We start from the raw sequence: 19696 nt of genomic DNA, 5'->3' as shown, positions 1-19696 counted from the left end.
AAGAAAGAGGAAGGAAGGAAGGAAAAGAAAGAGAAAGAAAGAAGAAAGAAAGAAAGAAAGAAAGAAAGAAAGAAAGAAAGAGAAAGAAAGCAAAATTTAAAGTTTACAAACTTCCTCGTAGAGATTTTACCATTTGGTTGGGGCACCTGGGTAGGTAGTTGGGGCTGTTAAGCGTCTGTCCGACTCCTGATTTCAGCTCAGGTCGTGGTCTCACGGTCTGTGAGTTCCAGCCCCGCGTCAGGCTCTGTGCTGACACCTCGGAGTCTGGACCCCGCTTCCAATTCTGTGTCTCCCTCTCTCTCTGCCCCTCCCCCACTCGCACTCTGTCTCTCTCTCAAAAAATAAATCAACATTAAAAAATATTTTAAAAAACCATGGGGAGGAGAGGGTGAGGAGAGAGAGAAGCACGCCCCCAGACTGCAGTGCGGGGAGGGCTCTCGACTCCGTGTGGAAGCAGGAGTTAGCACCCAAGTCCGTCAGACATGGCAGAGAGGGACCAGCTCAATGTCGCTCACGTTGGACTCGGGAGCCTGGCCACACACAGGCCGGCGGGGGGGGGGGGGGGGGGGGGGGCGGTCAGCCTCCGCACCTGTGTCTCTAGTAGCAGAAGTGACAAGGAAATTCCCCGGTGCCAGGGGTGGGGTGTGGGGGGGTGGATCTCATAGAAGCTTCCAGAAAGCCCTCCAAACCCATGCTGGCTGCTCTTCGCCCGAAGGTGGCATATCCCTCGATTCTGGGGTCGGCATACGAGCCAGAAATGGTGACCCTGAACGTTCTGTCGTCTCCGTGGTGGAGCTGGGGGCTGGTCTTCGCTTCTGCGGGTCCGGACACGAAGAGAAGGATTGATTCAGCTCCTTAACGAGGAATCGTCCTCCCTGGCTTGTGCGGAGAGGGTGTGTTTGCCTGGAAGCTGATTGTACCTGTTTTGACTCCCAGGTGCCCCGATGACCCCCAACACCAGGCTCCAGCGGTTCGAGGTCTTGCAGAACGGCACCTTTGTCATCCGGAAGGTACAGGTGCAGGACCGTGGCCAGTACATGTGCACGGCCAAGAACCTACACGGGGCGGACAGGATGGTGGTCCTGCTGTCTGTCACCGTGCAGCAGCCCCAAATCCTAGCCTCCCACTACCAAGACGTCACCGTGTACCTGGGAGACACCATTGCCATGGAGTGTCTGGCCAAGGGAACCCCGGCGCCCCAAATCTCCTGGATTTTCCCGGACAGGAGGGTGTGGCACACCGTGTCCCCCGTGGAGGGCAGGGTCACGCTGCACGAAAACAGGACCCTGTCCATCAAAGAGGCCTCTTTCTCGGACAGAGGCGTCTACAAGTGCGTGGCCAGCAACGCGGCGGGCGCGGACAGCCTGGCCATCCGGCTGCACGTGGCGGCCCTGCCACCCGTCATCCACCAGGAGAAGCTGGAGAACATCTCGCTGCCCCCGGGGCTCAGCATCCACATCCACTGCACGGCCAAGGCCGCGCCCCTGCCCAGCGTGCGCTGGGTGCTGTGGGACGGGACGCAGATCCGGCCGTCGCAGTTCATCAACGGGAACCTGTTCGTCTTCCCCAACGGCACGCTCTACATCCGCAACCTGGCGCCCAAGGACAGCGGCCGCTACGAGTGCGTGGCCGCCAACGTGGTGGGATCTGCGCGCAGGGTCGTGCAGCTGACAGTGCAGCGCGCGGCGGCCAACGCGCGCATCACCGGGACTTCTCCGCAGAGCACCGACGTGCGCTACGGCGCGACCCTCCGCCTGGACTGCAGCGCGTCCGGGGACCCCTGGCCTCGCATCCTCTGGCGCCTGCCGTCCAAGCGCATGATGGACTCGCTGTTCAGGTACGTGCTCGCTCCTGCCTCCCGCTGCGCTCCGGGGGCCTGCCTCCCCTCTGGGCGCTGGGGTCCCCTCCTGCATCCGCCCTGGAGCCATCGCGGGAGCCCTCTCCTTGGGGTCAGATGGGGAGGGAAGTGACTCCGTGTCGGGACAAAGATGCTCGCACCTGGATCCCTGCGTGTGCTCCGCGCAGGGAGCGGGCATTTCTTTCTTTGCACAGTGAGTTTTTGTCTTTGGAAAGTGGGATGTGGAAGGAACATCTGCCTTTCTCCTTCTCCTTTCCTGTTCCCCCCTCCCAAGGGAAAAAAAAATGAACCAATAACTTCTGTTTTAATGATTATATATGGACTGTATTTACAGGGATAATATTGCCTGTAGTCCCCTAGGTTGTACGATTTTGACCCAACACACACAAGAAGCTTCAGGTCTTAGGAGAAAGTGGCCTTAGCAGAAGAGAAAGGCCGTGAACACAGAAGAAGTTAAAGACATGAATAGGGCACCATGTTGGAATATTCCAAACATTTCTTTTGGCTGCAAAGAGAGTCACGGTCTCATCCAGTGCCTTAAGTTCCCAGATGTACCTAGATCACTGGTTCTCCCCTGTAGGCGGCTTTGGCCCCAGGGAACATTTGGCAATATTGACAGACTTTTTGATTGATAGGAATCAGGAAGTGACGATGCCACTGGTAATCACCCTACACTGCCCAGGACACCCCATTCCAGGTAGTCATCCAGCCACGGATCTCAGTAGTGCCCAGGCTGAGACACTAACCTAGCATGAAAGACCATTCTTCTATCATCTATGTGTCCGTCTATCATCTATCTATCTATCTATCCATCTATCATGTATCAATGATGTATCCATCCATCACCTATCTATCTATCCATCATCTATTTATCGATCTATCTATCTATCATCGGTGTATCCATCCATCCATCAGCTATCTATCGATTAGGTATGTATGCATGTATGTCTCTATCATCTATATCTATCATCTGTATCTATCCATCCATCTGTCCATCTATCAGCTATCTATCTATCCATCAATCATCTATATATCTATCCATCCATCCATCTCTCCATCCATCCATCAGCTATCTATCCATCAGCTATGTAAGCATGTATGTACATATCTATCTGTCATCTATATCTATCTATCTATCTTTGATCGATCCATCCATCCATCCATCTGTCAGCTATCTATCTATCCATCACTTATATATGTATCTATCATCTATATCCATGTATCTATCTGTCTATCCATCCATCCATCTGTCCACTTATCTATCTATCTATCTATCTATCTATATATCTATTATTGGTCTATCTATCCATCTATCCATCAGCTATCTATCTATCCATCAGCTATGTATGTATGTATCTATCATCTATATCCATGTATCTATCTATCTATCCATCCATCCATCTATCCATCAGCTATGTATGTATGTATTTATCTATCATCTATATCCATGTATCTATCCATCCATCCATCCATCTATCCATCAGCTATGTATGTATGTATGTATGTATGTATCTATTTATCTATCATCTATATCTATCTATCTGTCTATCATCTATGTACTTATCTATCTATCCATCCATCCATCCATCCATCCATCCATCCACGAGCTATCTGTTGTGGTTTTCAGCTAGACAGATTATTCCCCCAGGGAACACCCATAAATGCCTGGGGACATATTTGGTTATCACACTAGAGGGGAGGCTGCTAGTGGCATTGGGTGGGTGAAGACCAGGGACACAGCTCAACACCCTACAGTGCTCAGGACACCCCACCCCAGAAAGCCACCCCTCCCAGATGTCAGCCGTGCTGAGTCTGAGATACCGTGGGCTACATCCAGAAGAGCCAATGTCTCTTCAGGAAGCATCTCAAGATACAGAGCAAAGAGACAATGGTTGCCAAAATGAAATCAAGGAAACATCAGTGGTGCCGTGGTTTAGAAACCCTGGCTCACAGCGCGTCCTCAGCATCCACAGCCTAGCAGCTCAGGCAGGAATGCATGTGGACGTGGGTCCCACCGCAGCACGTGAGGAGGGAAGCCAGCACCCAGGGCCTCAGGGCAGCTGTGCCTGGCCTCTCCAGTTTCTTTCCAATGCAGGGAAAGGGCGAACACGCTTTCTCGAAGCCTGAATGTGAACTTTAGATGGCGGGGTGGTGCCTGGTGAACCTTGCACTCTCCTTCCAGAATACCATGCACCCAGTTTTCCCTGGACTATCTCCCAGCTGGGCAGATGTACTGAATGAACGTGCAGTTAAAGAATGTGGTCCCAGGACGAATATGAGCCACTCTGCTAGTATGTCCCTATAAATCATAAATCACTGTCTTGGCATCTTCATTAGTACGAAACTCTGACTAATTGCATTCTTAGTAGAGTGTAATTAAACAACCCATGTGAGTTTTATCAAAGAGCAGGCTCTTTGGCTCGCATACACATTGGGACTATTTAAAAATACAGATATCACAGCTTTTCTTGACTCCCGATCCCCTGTGATGCGTAGGCATGTATATGTTTCTGGGTTGCCCAGATGATTGTGGTTATGACCAAGGCTGGGAATCACCACTCCGAAGTTTCGAAAAGCTGGCAGACATGAGGTACTGCACAGAGTTTTGGATTCTAAACTCTTAAGGCACATTGAGATATGTTTGTCTCCTCCTCTCTACTGACTCACATTGGCCTGATTCACACTTGCGGCCAACCAAACGGTGTATTTGCTCATTGTTAGTTGTTGTTTGTATTTTATTAACAATAGTCAGGTTGACTCAACCGTAGGCAGACTCTGTTTGGTTTTGTGTTTTCTCTTCTTTTCTCTTCTTTTCTTTTCTCTTCTTTTCTTCTCTTTTTTTTTTTCTTCTTTCCCATTCTTCTCTTTTCTTGGTAACTGTACAACACAGTTCCAGACACGCTGTCCGAATAATGCAAAATTTAGGATATATTTATGGGTTCAAACTCAACCCCTCCTCTCCTGATACCACCATGGTAAATTATGTGTAATTGCAAATTTTCAATCTGGACACTTTTTGAGGAAGAATCTCCCAGATCTTTCCACTTGTTATTGTGGGAATACCTCCAATTACTCAATGCATAGACTGGCCAATTTGCAGCTCCTTGCCTCATAATGGGATATAGTATAATATAGAATAGTCAAGAGTAGAAATTACATCCGAAGCATTTTATTCGGGAAGAACTCTGCCTCTTCATTTGGGTTAACACAGATTCATTCTCTCCATGGCTGTAGCTTCTTTTATCACTACCGTAAGCTCTGCCCTGACCTCCCTGCAAATACGCAGTGAATACCCACCCAGTCTAACTGGGCACAAGTCCTTGACTGCATTGCACATCCTGGGATCAGTGGCCAGGCCAGCCAAAGGTCAGGCTCTACCGAGTCAGAGTTCTTATTTGTGGCAAATCAATCATTTCCGCCTGTGAACGCAGTCCCCTGCCGGCTGCAAAAACCACGTGACATTTTGCAGCCGCGGCCGTGTGCCCAGAAAGTTCCCCAGACCACATGTTTTCCTTTCATTCTGGTGACCTAAAGCCAGGATAGAGCATATGGGAGACTGACATCCCTGTCCTTTTTGTCCCCCTCGGCCAGCTTTGACACCAGAATCAAGGTGTTTGCCAACGGGACCCTGGTGGTGAAGTCTGTCACGGACAAGGATGCGGGGGATTACCTGTGTGTTGCCCGGAATAAGGTTGGCGATGACTTTGTCGTGCTCAAGGTGAATGTGGTCATGAGACCGGCCAAGATCGAGCACAAGGAGGAGAATGACCACAAGGTCTTCTACGGGGGTGACCTGAAAGTGGACTGTGTGGCTACCGGGCTTCCCAACCCCGAGATCTCCTGGAGCCTCCCGGATGGCAGCCTGGTCAACTCCTTCATGCAGTCTGACGACGGCGGTGGCCGCACCAAGCGCTACGTGGTTTTCAACAACGGGACCCTCTACTTCAACGATGTCGGCATGCGGGAGGAAGGGGATTACACCTGCTTTGCCGAAAACCAGGTTGGGAAGGATGAGATGACGGTGCGAGTGAAGGTGGTGACCGAGCCCGCCGCCATCCGGAACAAGACGTACGCCGTGGTTCAGGTGCCCTATGGCGACGTGGTCACCGTGGCGTGCGAGGCCAAAGGGGAGCCCACGCCCAGGGTGACGTGGCTCTCTCCAGCCAACAGGCTGATCCCCGCCTCCTCCGATAAGTACCACATATACCAGGATGGCACTCTTCTCATCCAGAAAGCCCAGCGCTCAGACAGCGGCAATTACACCTGCGTGGTCAGGAACAGTGCCGGGGAGGACCGGAAAACGGTCTGGATCCACGTCAACGTCCGGTCGCCCACCATCAACGGGAACCCCAACGCCATCACCACGGTGCGGGAGATCGCGGCCGGGGGGAGTCGCAAACTCATTGACTGCCAGGCGGAAGGCATCCCCACTCCGAGGGTCTTGTGGGCCTTTCCCGAGGGCGTGGTTCTGCCGGCCCCTTACTATGGGAACCGGATCACCATCCATCGCAACGGCACGCTGGACATCAGGAGTCTCAGGAAGAGCGACTCCGTGCAGCTGGCGTGCATCGGCCGCAACGAGGGAGGGGAAGCCAGGTTGATTGTCCAGCTCACGGTCTTGGACCCCGTGGAGAAGCCCATCTTCCACGACCCGGTCAGCGAGAAGATCACAGCCATGGCTGGCCACACCATCAGTCTCAACTGCTCGGCCGCAGGGACCCCGACGCCCACCCTGCTGTGGGTCCTTCCCAATGGGACAGAGCTCCAGAGCGGCCAACAGCTGCAGAGATTCTACCATAAGGGTGACGGCATGTTGCACATCAGTGGCCTCTCCTCCGTGGACGCGGGGGCCTACCGCTGCGTGGCCCGCAACTCGGCCGGCTACACGGAGAGGCTGGTCTCTCTGAAGGTGGGACTGAAACCCGAGATCAGCAACCAGTATCACAATCTGGTGAGCATCATCAACGGGGAGACCTTGCAGCTGCACTGCACCCCTCCGGGGGGCCGGCCAGCTCGCCTCTCTTGGACGCTCCCCAACACCATGCTGTTGGAGGGCCCCCAAACACGGGGGCGCTTTTCCCTCTGGGAAAACGGCACCCTCACGGTGCACGACGCCTCCGTCTTCGACAGGGGAACCTACGTGTGCAAGGTGGATACGGAGTATGGCCCTTCCGTCATGAACTTTCCAGTTATCGTGATCGCTTACCCGCCCCGCATCACCAGTGAGCCAACCCCCGTCATCTACACGCGGCCCGGGAACACCATCAAGATAAACTGTATGGCCATGGGGATTCCCAAGGCCGAGATCACCTGGGACCTGCCGGACAAGTCGCACCTGACCGCCGGGGCGCAGGCCCGTCTCTATGGGAACAGATTCCTTCACCCCCAGGGCTCACTGACCATCCAGCAGGCCACACACAGAGACGCGGGTTTCTACAAGTGCACTGCAAAAAACATCCTAGGCACTGACTCGAAAACTACTTATATCCACGTCTACTGAAATGCCTCCCCCAGAATGTGGACTCCACACAGCCACTGCTTGGCAAGTTAGAACAAAGCCTCATTTGTAAGGAAAGCCGCCTCAGTCAGATGGTCAGGACTCTTAACGGATCTGTCACGGTGCATGGGAGCCCCCGTCTGGGTTTCAGGTTCATGTTGACTTTGACCTACGCTTGTCGGCAAAAGGAAGCAGGGCAAACACGAGAACCATGGTTTGGCTTCTCCAGGGACTTTCATTCATGTTTATGGGATGTCGTGTGCTCGCAGGAGCTGACTTGCACACACCACGCCAATGCCTTACTGGGCGTCTGTAGCAGACGTAAGGAGAACTCCCTGAAAATAAACCATAGAGATTGCCGGTGCCTTGCTACCCCGTTGAAGATGCATCCCCTAGTTAACCTGCTGCAGTCTTAACATGATAGAATGTTCTACGATGACTACCCATCTTTCACTTATGTCCTGTCACTTTAGAACTCCAGCTTGCCCAAGAAGGGCTTAGAAGCACAGTGACTGATGTCTTTGTAATGTACAAGTTTCATGCAATATGGCTACCATTTTATATGGGACTCACTTTTTATATATTGGACTCACTTTCTCCCTGGAACTCACTTTTTATATAAGGTCTTACCTAAAGACTTTTTTTATATTTTCTTTCCAATCAGACGATGAGGCTAGAAAGAAAGGAACACTTTCTGTCTCATTAAAAATAATAAATTATTGGTCTTTACAAGACTTGGATACATGAGAGCAGGCATGGAAATACAATTGAAAAAAAATAGCCTCCAAACCTCCTTGAGCACATTCAGTAACCGTGATTATATTACCTTCCCCAGCAACCCTACAGTGTGGGAGGCTGGGAGATTGGATTTCCTCGTTTGTGGATTTATCTTGAGAGCTGAAGTCGGGGAGGGGGAAGGAGAGGGTAGGAGAGAGCTAAGCCGTGTCCCTGAACAATGAATCCAGAGCCTCCTGGAAAAGCCCGGAAAGGTGTCTCCCTCATGCAACGCCCTGTCGGTGTGTGCTCATGGAAAATAGGAGACATGTTATCCCCATGACTGCTTTACTGTATTTTTAAGGTCAATATAATGTACATTTGATAATAAAATAATATTTTCCAAATAACTAGGCAATGATAATAGTCCTATTTTCCAGGGCAAGAGCATTTCACGTGAATTTGGGTATAAAGCAGTGTTTAAAGAGCTGCCTTTATCCAGCACATTGGAATTATTTTATTATCTGCAAGGGTTTAACAGGCAAGGAAACTGAGTGGCTCTAAGCATGTATTTTACAGGAAGGTATGGTGGGACCCTTCCATCCCAGGGGGTGCTGGTTCAGTAAAAAGCAAGACAATCAGGGACACCTGGTTGGTTCAGTCGGTTGACCATCTATCTGACTTTGGCTGAGGTCATGATCTCTTGGTTCATGAGTTTGAGCTCCACATCTGGCTCTGTGCTGACAGCTCAGGGCCTGGAGCCTGCTTCAGATTCTGTGTCTCCCTCTGTCTCTCTGCCCCTCCCCTGCTCACACTCCCTCTCTCTCTGTCTCTCAGAAATGAATAAAGGTTAAAGAAATAAAAAAAAAAAAGAAGCAAGACAATGGCGGGGGGGTGGGGACGTGGTGCCTTTGCAATCGCTCAGGAAATTCTCTTTGGGAAAGACACATCTGGGGCACATGTCCCAGCCTTCCTCGAATATGCCAAACTGTCATTCTTCTGTTTCCCCTAAGAGGAAAAACAAAACTCGAGATAAGTATTTGGGAAGAACATGACTCTCAGCGTTGACACCAAGTGAAATGCTGCCAATCTTTAATGAATGGCAGTCACTGATGCAAAACAGTGCTTGGCTCTCCATGACCTGTGGGATGCACAGAGGTTCTCTCGTCTGTCCCTCATTAATCCATTTATTTGCTTACACATATTCGCAGTGCCCTTACCATGTCCGGGATACGAGGGCAGGCCCTGAGAGAACCACATGTGCAGGAAACACGTCTTGCCTCAAGAGTTCATGCTCCGTAGACAAGTCTTCAGCCAAAGGAGGGCTTCTCGACCTCTGTACCCATTTGGGTTAATGAGGGACAGATGAGAGACCCTCTGTGCACCACTCTCTGGCGTGGGGTGTCCTGTGCACTGTAGGGTGTTGAGCAGTGTCCCTGTTCTCCACCCACTAGGTGCTGGTAGCACGTGCCAATCCAGGTGTGACAACCAAAAGATGGCTCCAGATATTGGCAAACGTGCCCACTAAGATTGCCCCTGCTTGAGAACCACTGCCATGGATGCCAGATATATGGTGGAGGACAAAGATGAAAAGAATACATAGGTAAATAGATGGACAGATGATGAAGAGGAAGATGATGATGATGATGGTGATGATGATGATAAATAAATAGATTGGTGACACACGGGTGGGCTCCACACGCATCATTAAGGACTTGCCCTGTCCTGCCGGAGGCAAGATAGCATGGCACAAAGACGCCTTTGGTGGTCTCCATGCACAGTCTTCTCAAAGGATGGGAAACAGTTGCCCAGGTCAGCTTGACACAAGCCTGAGACATTCAGAACCATTACAGGTGGTTCAAAGAGCTTTCAGAACCCAGGAGACTCAAAGGCCACATCAGACGGAAGGGTGAGTGACATTTTTATGATGGGAAGTCATAACAGGGATGGCTGGAGCGAGTCAGATGGACTTCTTCCCCAGGAGTAAACACATTTAAGTCCGTTTCCCCACAATACGGATGTGTGTGATTTCAGATTGTTAATTGGCACCACATATCGTTCTCTCATGACTCGTAAATACTATATTAACGACATAATACATTAACTAAAAGAAGGTCTCCCCCACCCGCCCTCCACAAACTTCTAACATTGGGTACGTGTGCTTGTAAATCTGGGTGCATGAGCAAAACTCTTAGCTAGCAGATAGGTGTCCCTCTTTGCTCCCAGGGTTCCACTGGAAAAGAGAACCCAAACCGGGCAATTTGGTTTCCAATTGCAAATAGAGCTCTCGTTCCAATGAAGCTGGACAGGACTCTAGATCTGGTGAGGCCAGCCTCTCTCCTGCTACTAAATGGAAAGTGTAGGATGCTACATCCTGCAGAGGAATTTTCTGCACTTTTTATCCTGTGAGACCAAACTACAGATGGGCAGTGTGGTGAGTTTCTGGGTTCCGGGAGGACCTGATATTTTGGGAAAGGAAACTGCATCCCACGGGTCTGGCTATTCAGCCTTCCTAACAGACTTAAACTTGTTACTTCATGAGAAGTCACTGGCTTTCCTTCTTGGCTTTGTGGTGTGATCACCTGGGGAGATTAAAAATTCCTCATGTCCTGGTGTGTTCATTTCCTGGGGCTGCCATAGCAAATTACCACAAATTGGGAGGGGGATGGGTAGGGCTTAAAGGAATTGAAATTTATGCTCTCCCAGTTCTGGGGAGCTATTTCTGAGGTCCACGTGGGCCAGGACCACTGAGATCCAGGAGGGGCAGGGCCACGGAGACCCAGGATGGGCAGGACCACTGAGACCCAGGAGGGGCAGGACCACTGAGATCCAGGCAGGGCAGGGCTGTGCTCCCTCCAGAGGCTCCAGGAGAAGATCCTTCCCAGCTTTTCCAGCTTCTGGGGCTCCAGGCATCCCTGGACTTTTGGCCACGTCCCTCCCATCTCTACCTCCATTCTCTGTGTCTGTGTCTCCCCTTTTTTGTCCCTTATAAGGACACCTCCCATTAGATTTAGGGTATACTTGGGTAATCTAGGATGAACTCATCCAGAGATGTTTTACCTAATTATGTCTTCAAAACTTGTTTTCCTAAATAAGGTCCATTCATAGGTTTCAGGGTTTAGGACGTGGACATATGTTTTGGGGGCCATCATTCAACCTAATACACCAACCCATATGTCTAGCTAATTCAGAATCTTAGAAGAAGGCCCTGTAATTATAATCTGTGTCAAGGTAGAGGTGAACAAGTGGCTGGTGTAGTGCTGAGATCCATCAGGTGGTTTGGCAAATCTATACCATGGTCCTTTCTGCATTTCCTTATGGGTTAACGCTCTGTGGGGCAATCTAATGTGCTCTTTTCTGCCATATTGCAGGGCCCCTGCCCGTATAGACATCAGAGCCTTGGTACATGCTATTTAACCTCCTGTGATCTGTTTGCAGACTTGGGAGAGAGAGGAAGCTCCCTGCACACCCACCTTAGAGGGTCATTGTTCAGATAGAAAATAATGTGCTTAGAACAGAGACTTACCCATTGCATGTGTTTCCTATGCTTTGTGATTTCCATACTTAGTCCTTTTATTTCCCAAACTTTTAAAATAGCTCTGGCTTCCAATGCACGTTCACACACTGTGTTCCATTCAGTCTTCACAAAGGCACATGGAAGGCTTGAATTCTGAGGACGAGTCTTCGTGATGATATAGTCTGCTCCTACGCCATGAGTCTTTGGCTGTGACCCGCCCATCCGAAGCCACGTAACAGGACCAGAACCAGAAGCAGAAGCAACCTGTGTACTGGGCTGGGCTCTGCTCAACTATGAGGCTTATTAGAATATGGCAGAAAAAAAAAAAACAAAGCTTTGAAATCAATGAGACGCGGTCTTGAATTTAGGTTCTGCCCCTTATCAGCTATGAGAACCTAAGTATGATCTATGCTAGCTTCCATTTCCTTGTATGTCAGAGGACATTAACACTCCTCACTTTATAGGGTTACTAGGAAATCCACTGAGATAACATACAGATAGTGAGACAATGGTTAAAAGTCCAATTTAAAAAAAAATCCTACAGCTGTACCTATCACATATTGGAGTAACATAAATCATCTGAAAGAGAAATATACATATTTTTGTTGTTGTAGAAACTCTACAACACCTTTTGATTATGTAAAAAGAAAGTCCAGCCCCAGTTTGGACTCTCAGAAACATGTTGAGGTGTGAGAGCAAAGAAGTGAGGGGCCGCAAACAGAAAAATAGAGGAAAGAGAGAGGGGTAGATAGATAGATAAGTGATAGATAGATAGATAGATAGATAGATGATAGATAGATATGGGTGGACAGATATATGTATAGATAGATAGATAGATAGATAGATAGAGGTAGATAGATAGATAGGTAGATACATAGATAGATAGATATGATGGATAGATAGATGATAGATAGATAGATAGATAGACAGATAGATGATAGATAAAAAGATAGATGATAGATAGATATGGGTGGTTAGATAGATATGATGTATAGATAGATGATAGATGATAGATAGATAGATAGATAGATAGATAGATATGGGTGGATAGATAGATAGGTAGATACATAGATATGATGGATAGATGATAGATAGATGATAGATAGATGATAGATAAATGATAGATAGATGATAGATAGGTAGATAGATGGATGATAGATGGATAGATAATAGATGATAGATAGATAGATATGGTACACAATATATAACATATTTACAAATCAATATAAAATTACATATGTATGAATATTGGGATTCAAGATTCAAGAAACCATAGTTGAGCCGACTATTGAATCAACGTTTACATTTCCTGCTGAATCTTTCAGTATCCAAAATGTCTACGTAAACCTCACATTGTGCATACTATGTCCTGGCTGCCCGTTTCACACACCGTAAAACGATCATCCCTAGCACCTTGCAGGATCCGTTTGCCCCAGTGACTGTACATCATGTGAGCAGATAACTTTCATCGGTCTATGAAACGTCTTCCATTCATAAAGCAAAATGCCACAATCCTGAATAGTATCCAGACATTCCCACACATCTTAACACAAGTCTCCTTAATAATTACTTATTTTAAAAGTTAGGTAAGAAGAGACAAAAATGAACAGGTGGGATTCCAAGGCTAAAGCTGGAGAATTGCAGAAGTCACACATAGCAGGGAAAATATAACTTGGGAAGCACTTTCAACCCTAAAAAATGAAATTTAAAAAACCTTGGTACTATTTTCTTTGGTACCTATTCCCATTTGACTACATAGAAAACACTTTTATTTTTATTTTTATTGAAGTTTATTTATTTTGAGAGAGAAAGAGAGTGGGGGAGGGGCAGAGAGAGGGAGAGACAGAATCTCCGGTAGGCTCCATGACATCAAGGGTGCCATCGACGCATGGCAGGGCTCGAACTCATCAACTGTGAGACCGTGACCTGAGCCAAAATCAAGAGTCAGAGGGTTAACCGACTGAGCCACCCAGGTGCCCCTAGAAACATTTTTAAAAGGCTACCCTACCACATACTGTAGCCTGGATGTAGATCTGGTGTCCAGTTACTAAGTCTCGGAGTTTTTTCCCCTGCTAGAATGTCGACAGCAATGCCATTTCCCTAACACCAAGGTGATTAGCTATCCTTGAAGCCTGAAGCATCTCCTGACACATTGCGGAATATTGGTGAGGTCCATCTTCCCAGGCAGGCTGAGACTACATTTCCCAGGCTCCCTTGCTTCTAGATGGCGTCATGTGATCAATTCTCACCAAACAGGTGACTTCCTTCCAGGCTAAAATGATGGATATAGAAATTATAAGGTGCTAGAGGACGGAGGAGCTGCAGATGGGAAGAGCCTGAGTTTCTGAATAGCCCCGGGGCTTTTCAGAAAGCAGGGCCTGCCATGTGGACTCTGTTATGCTACTGTGCTCTGAAACCCTTCCTCTTATGGCCGCCATAACTCTTGGGAACCACACTCCCCCTGGCAAGTAGACACTCATGCTTATTGGGTTATGGCTTTGCAAGTCTGAGGTTTATTCTACCCATAGGATGGTCCCATATAAGACCTTAAACCATTTATTGTGCCCATAGCATAGTCCCACGTAAGACCATGAGCCATAAGAACACTGTGATGTTTAAATAATACTTGGGAAGAGCTTTCTTTAGAAATGTGGGGGAAAACCAGTGGCTACTTCTTTTATCATTATTACAATGATCTTTGTGGATGGATTGTATAACTCAAATTTGTACACGAGTTGTGATTTTCGAAATCTCTCATATGCTGCGATTTAAAACGCATGATAAGACTTTTGGTATTAATTATTTATTCTAGAGCAAGGAACTAGGGCCCATGAGATCCCAAATTTCTCCCATCTGTGAGCCGTAGAGAACCACTGCCTGCAGTCCAGGCCAATATTTCAGCTGGATTTGTAAATATGGCATACATTAAAATTTCCTACAACGGTTTTGTCAAAACAACCAGACTCTGAGGTTTCCCCTCCTGACTGTTTAAGAAATAGAAAGAGAAAAGTATATTTTCATTAAAAAAAATACATAAAGTGGCTTGAGAGCAGGAATGCGTTGTTACTGAAACTGAATTCAACTTTTCTGTTATGAAAAGGGAATGTAGACACAGTGCTTTGGGAAGGAAGAAACCAGGCTCTTTTCCATTAATGTCTGGCAACGTGAATTTTAAAACAATGATAAAAAGTAAATAAGCAAAATCTTTAACGGATTTCACATATAACATGAAGAGTCACAAAGTCCCTTTTATTATTTTAGGTTGTATAGGCTTTTGTACAATATGTCAAAATAATTCAATGGTACTTTGAATGAGATAGTGGGTTTTTTTGTTGTTTGTTTGTTTTGTTTTTTTTTTTTGAGATAGTGGGTTTTATGCCATTCCTTACGATTTGGCTCTCAATGAGTATAAAAATAGATTATGTGTAAAAGCTTTTTTTTTTTTTCTATTTTTCTTTCTGGATGATGGGAGGAGGTCAAGGTCTATTTTAAATAAATAGTTAAAGAAAGATTAAAAACACAAGTTTCAGAGGACAGGATTAGTACCCACTACAGTTTCATTTTGTTCTTGTTGATCCTGGAAAATGAGACTTTTGTCAAGCCAGGATTGAAACTAATAAAAAAAAAAGTAACCGCAGAGACTTTTTTTTTTCCTACAGAAAATACTGGGTTTAGTACATTTCAAATGGGGGAAAATAATCTTTCTTGACAGCTTTCCGGCAGAAACCAGAAAAGTGCACCAAAGGCCACCCACCATGTGGCCAGGTTTCTGGAGGGCCAAAAGAAATTGGCCAGAAGGAAGGCAGATCCGGGGCCATCTGGGAGAGAAAGACCAAGTTCCTAGTTTCCACACATAAAGCTTATACTACAGTGAGTTTCTGTAAAGCCTTTATTTCATATTATAAATGTTATAGGTAAGATATCGCAATATAGAAGAAAAGGAATAAATAAACCTTACTCACAATTGCATTACTCAACATACACGGAACATACTCAGACTTGGCTAAGTGTATACACAAACAAAAATCAGTTATATATGTAATTTCAGTTCTGTTTGTATGACAAACCATGTGGTTTAAGGTTCATTTATTTCCCATAACAATCTATGATTTTAATACTCCAATGCCATCAGTGGGACTAATATCCCATTATTTGGATGCACCATTAAGTGTTCAACCATTTCTTGGTGGACGTCTGGATTGTTTCATACTTTGCACAGTCTCCCATTAAACTCCGAAATCCTATGGCACAGGATTGCTCCAGTAAAGAATGTGAATGTATGTGAGGTTGTTGCCAAACATTTGGAAGTACCCCCTAAAATGGGTTTCCAGGGGCGCTTGGGTGGCTCAGTCGGTTAGGCGTCCGACTTCGGCTCAGGTCATGATCTCACGGTCCGTGGGTTCGAGCCCCGCGTCGGGCTCTGTGCTGACGGCTCAGAGCCTGGAGCCTGTTTCAGATTCTGTGTCTTCCTCTTTCTCTGACCCTCCCCTGTTCATGCTCTGTCTCTCTCTGTCTCGAAAATAAATAAATGTTAAAAAATGTTTTAAAACGGGTTTCCAATTTCTACAGCTCCCATCTAGCATATGACAGTACTGTTTCCCCACACTTTATGCCCAAGATTTCCTATCATGTTAATAACTCTTAATTTGGTACTTAGAGAGAAGTGTGTGTTTTCTATCTTTCATGCATATTAATGAACAAACTGCATAACTTGGCAATTTCATAAAGGCAGCATTTATCAGCCTGTCCCCACATTTCTGTTGAGCTGTTTAGACTTGCTTTTTCAGTAACAATAATTTACATCACAAGGCATTAACACATCCTAAATATAGCAAATGCTCTATGAGGCATTAAGGTCCTAAACAGAGCAAGTGTTTTGTTACATTTTGGTAGTCATTCTTTTCCCCTCAAATTTGTTTACAGAACTGCATTTTTTCGAAGACAAGTTTTAAAATTTGTTAGTAGCCGTATTTCCCATGTTCTCCTGTTTTCACCCTTGCTTAGAAAGCCTTTCTTCATTCTGAGATTAGATATTGCCCTACCTTCTTTTATACTTTTTAGGTTTTTTTAAATTGTTTTAAGTTTATTCATTTATTTTGAGAGAGAGAGAGAGAGAGAGAGAGAGAGAGAGAGAGAAGCAGAGATAGAATCGAAAGCAGGCTCCATGCTATCAATGCAGAGCCCAGTGTGGGGCTCGAACTCATGAACTGTGAGATCACAACGTGATCCGAGATCAGGAGTCAAATGCTCAACCAACTGCACCACCAAGGTGCCCCTACTTTCCATTTCTAAACATTAAGATCGTAAACATGTGGGACCTATTGTAGAGTGTTTTAGAACACGTTTTCACATGACAGTGCAACTTTCTTAAACCTTTTTCTGACTATCATGTGCATTGTTACCCACTTTTGCCTTGAGATACATTTCATTAAAATTTTTCATTAAAAAAAGGTCATTAGATTTCAACTGGAATGTCTTAAACAGATGAACGTTTGCAGTATGTTACAGATTTTTGTTAGGTGTTATTATATACTGTATATTAATATAAGATTGTGTCTTCCCATGCAAGGTCATGAGTTGTGCCCCTTTTAATAAGCATCTTTCTGATCATCCGATCAGAAATGGTCTGATCTTAGGGGCACCTGACGGGCTCAGTTGGTTAAGCGTCCGACTCGTGGCTTTGGCTCAGGTCATGATCTCACGGTTCTTGGGACTGAGCCCCGCACGGGGCTCTGCACTGACAGTGTGGAGCCTGTTTGGGATTCTCTCTCTCCCTCTCTCCCTCTCTCCCTGCCCCTTCCCCATTTGTGCTCTCTCTCTCTGTCTCTCTCAAAACAAATAAATAAATAAGCATTAAAGAAAGGAAGAAGTGGTGTCATCTTGTCTGCACAGACATCTTGAACCCTTTTGCTACATATCTTGTGGAGGTATTTTGTCATCTACCTAATTTTGAGCTATTTAACAGATTGTATCGTCTGTGCACGCTTGGAATGTATTCCCCTCTCCACAGTGGTGCCTCTTACTTATTGTTCTTGTTATGGTGCACTGGCTCCAGGTTCCGTCGCAACGGTTGGCAACGCTCCTGGCTCTTGCAGAAGGAAAAGGTCTAAGGAACAGCTTTTCCCAGGTCACCCTCAGAACTCTGCTTTGAAGTCAGGTTGTGGTTCTGCCAGAGCTCTCCAAACAAACGGGCGCTGTTCTACTCAAGCAACTGTGCACCAGGCAGCCTGAAGCAAAAGTCCACAACATCTAAGAATAATCTTTCGGACTCTGAATTACAAAGTGTGTTCTTTGGTTGAGAAGGGGTACTGAATGAACCAAAGACCTTTCTCGCATAGCTGTGCATGAGCTGCATGCTGGAGAAGCTCGCCGTGGCTCTGGGGAGCCAGGGGTAGACCATCCAGGAATCCTGCGAGACATGTGTTCAACCACAGGTAGCTTGGAATCAACCGCACTGGAGTGTTTACACCACAGAAATGGGCAAATTCTACAAATCGGAGCGTGTGTGTTGGAGAGTTGGTTTGCTTAGCCTGCCACTTACTATCAAGGATATCTCATTCATGCATTCATTCAGTAAGTATTTTTGGAGCATATTCTATGTGCCCAACAAGTTGAAAAAGAAAAGATAAAAATTTTAATAGTGGGGGCAAAGATTCAGCAGTAATCAGTTGATGCACACAGTTGCCATAGGTATTATGCAGAGGAAGACGCTCTCAGAGTTTGTAACACACATAAATCGCCAGACCAGGAGCTCCCAGGTTTCCCTGAGGAAACGATGCATCGGCTTGGACCTCGTCACTTCCCAAGACTCTCTATCCACCCCACAAATATATAAGCAACTCTTTCCTGACCGGAGTATCTACATCAAAGACAGAAAGGCTCCTCCCTCTGTCTTAAAAAGCTTCAAGCACAATAAACAGAACCTCCTTCAGTAAGCATATCCAAGCCACAGAATCGAGTAATAAAGGTTTATTCCTCTGAGCAAGATCTGGGATCCAAGGGACAGGGTCGAACATTTATAGCGGAATTCACAGGCGATCGTCAGTGCCCATCATCTCACCCTGAAGCCTCTTCTCGTTGAAGCTGCACACATTCACCTCCTCAGAAGACCACTTACCTCCAACTCTGGCCCTTTTGCTTTCCAGATAAATCATTCTCTTTTCGGACCAGAGTGCTCTATGGAAAAGACAATGAAGGCGTTCCAAACGGTTTGAAAAAGGAACAAAATAAAATCGTACCTTGGAATAATTCATATTCTTTCACTTCCCACTCAAATTCTGCATGTGTGTGTGCATTTAACCTCTTGGAAACATAGGTTTTTTTTTTTCCTTTCCCGGACTCCGTCTTGTGTTTGTAAGCAACTCAAGGCAGCAACCAGTTTTAGTCTATCAAGCGTTTATGTGACAAAGGTGCCGTTTTTATTCTTTTTGCTATTGTAATAGCTGGTGAAATATCAGGCTCACATGCTTGCAGAGTGAGTTTCCTTTTGAGATCAAACCTTTATTCTCAGTACAGGGTTCCAAGGTTGGCCCACCTTGCACGGAGCTCTTAAGCTAGAGAGGCAGGCTAGTTCAGTGATATATATGTGTTTTGTTCATTCACATATCCCCATATTTAGTGAACACCTGCTATTGAGAAGTCACTATTTGGTGGAGACAAAAAGTCAGATATCCCAGTGACCCCAAGGACAGTGTAGGCCACCTACTAAATGCTCATTGCTAGGATTAGGTGAGTTACAAATGGGGAATAATCTTGGGTGAGAAAAGGGGACTCAGGAAGACAGTCACTCAAGGGTGCTTAAGATTCAGTCAAACAGATGGAAGGGAAGGATGTGGGGTCCTGGTGCTTTGGGAATCAGGGAGAGGTTCAGTTTAGCTTGCACGTGGATTTCATCGAGTGTGGGTACCAAAGAATGCCGGAGACCTCCCCTTGTGCTGTGTTGTGGGGTCTGCTCCATATTGGGACAGACTGCATAGTCAACAAGGAACGGTTGTAAGGTTTTTTGCTTTGCTTGTTTTAAACCACCAACCATGGACAATTTGACCATTAAGCAATTAAAAAAAAAAATGGAGACTTCAACGGATTCCCATTGGGGAAAATTAACTGGGCT

The 19696-nt window shown here is 46.5% G+C and overlaps 1 protein-coding gene across 2 annotated transcripts in view; it reads left to right on the top strand.

The window, feature by feature from the left end:
- MXRA5 (matrix remodeling associated 5) overlaps positions 1–8479 on the top strand; it is a 31136-nt gene extending 22657 nt beyond the window's left edge. For both annotated transcript variants that reach the window (XM_058714620.1, XM_058714619.1), the window contains exons 6-7: positions 937–1837; positions 5450–8479. In XM_058714620.1, coding sequence (XP_058570603.1) covers positions 937–1837; positions 5450–7358 — 2810 coding nt within the window. In that variant the 3' untranslated portion in view covers positions 7359–8479. The remainder of the gene's footprint in view (positions 1–936; positions 1838–5449) is intronic.
- Positions 8480–19696: the final 11217 nt, after the last annotated feature.

This window comes from Neofelis nebulosa, chromosome X (genome assembly GCF_028018385.1).
Source record: "Neofelis nebulosa isolate mNeoNeb1 chromosome X, mNeoNeb1.pri, whole genome shotgun sequence".
Lineage (NCBI taxonomy): Eukaryota > Metazoa > Chordata > Mammalia > Carnivora > Felidae > Neofelis > Neofelis nebulosa.
This window is presented reverse-complemented; position numbering and strand designations above follow the sequence as displayed.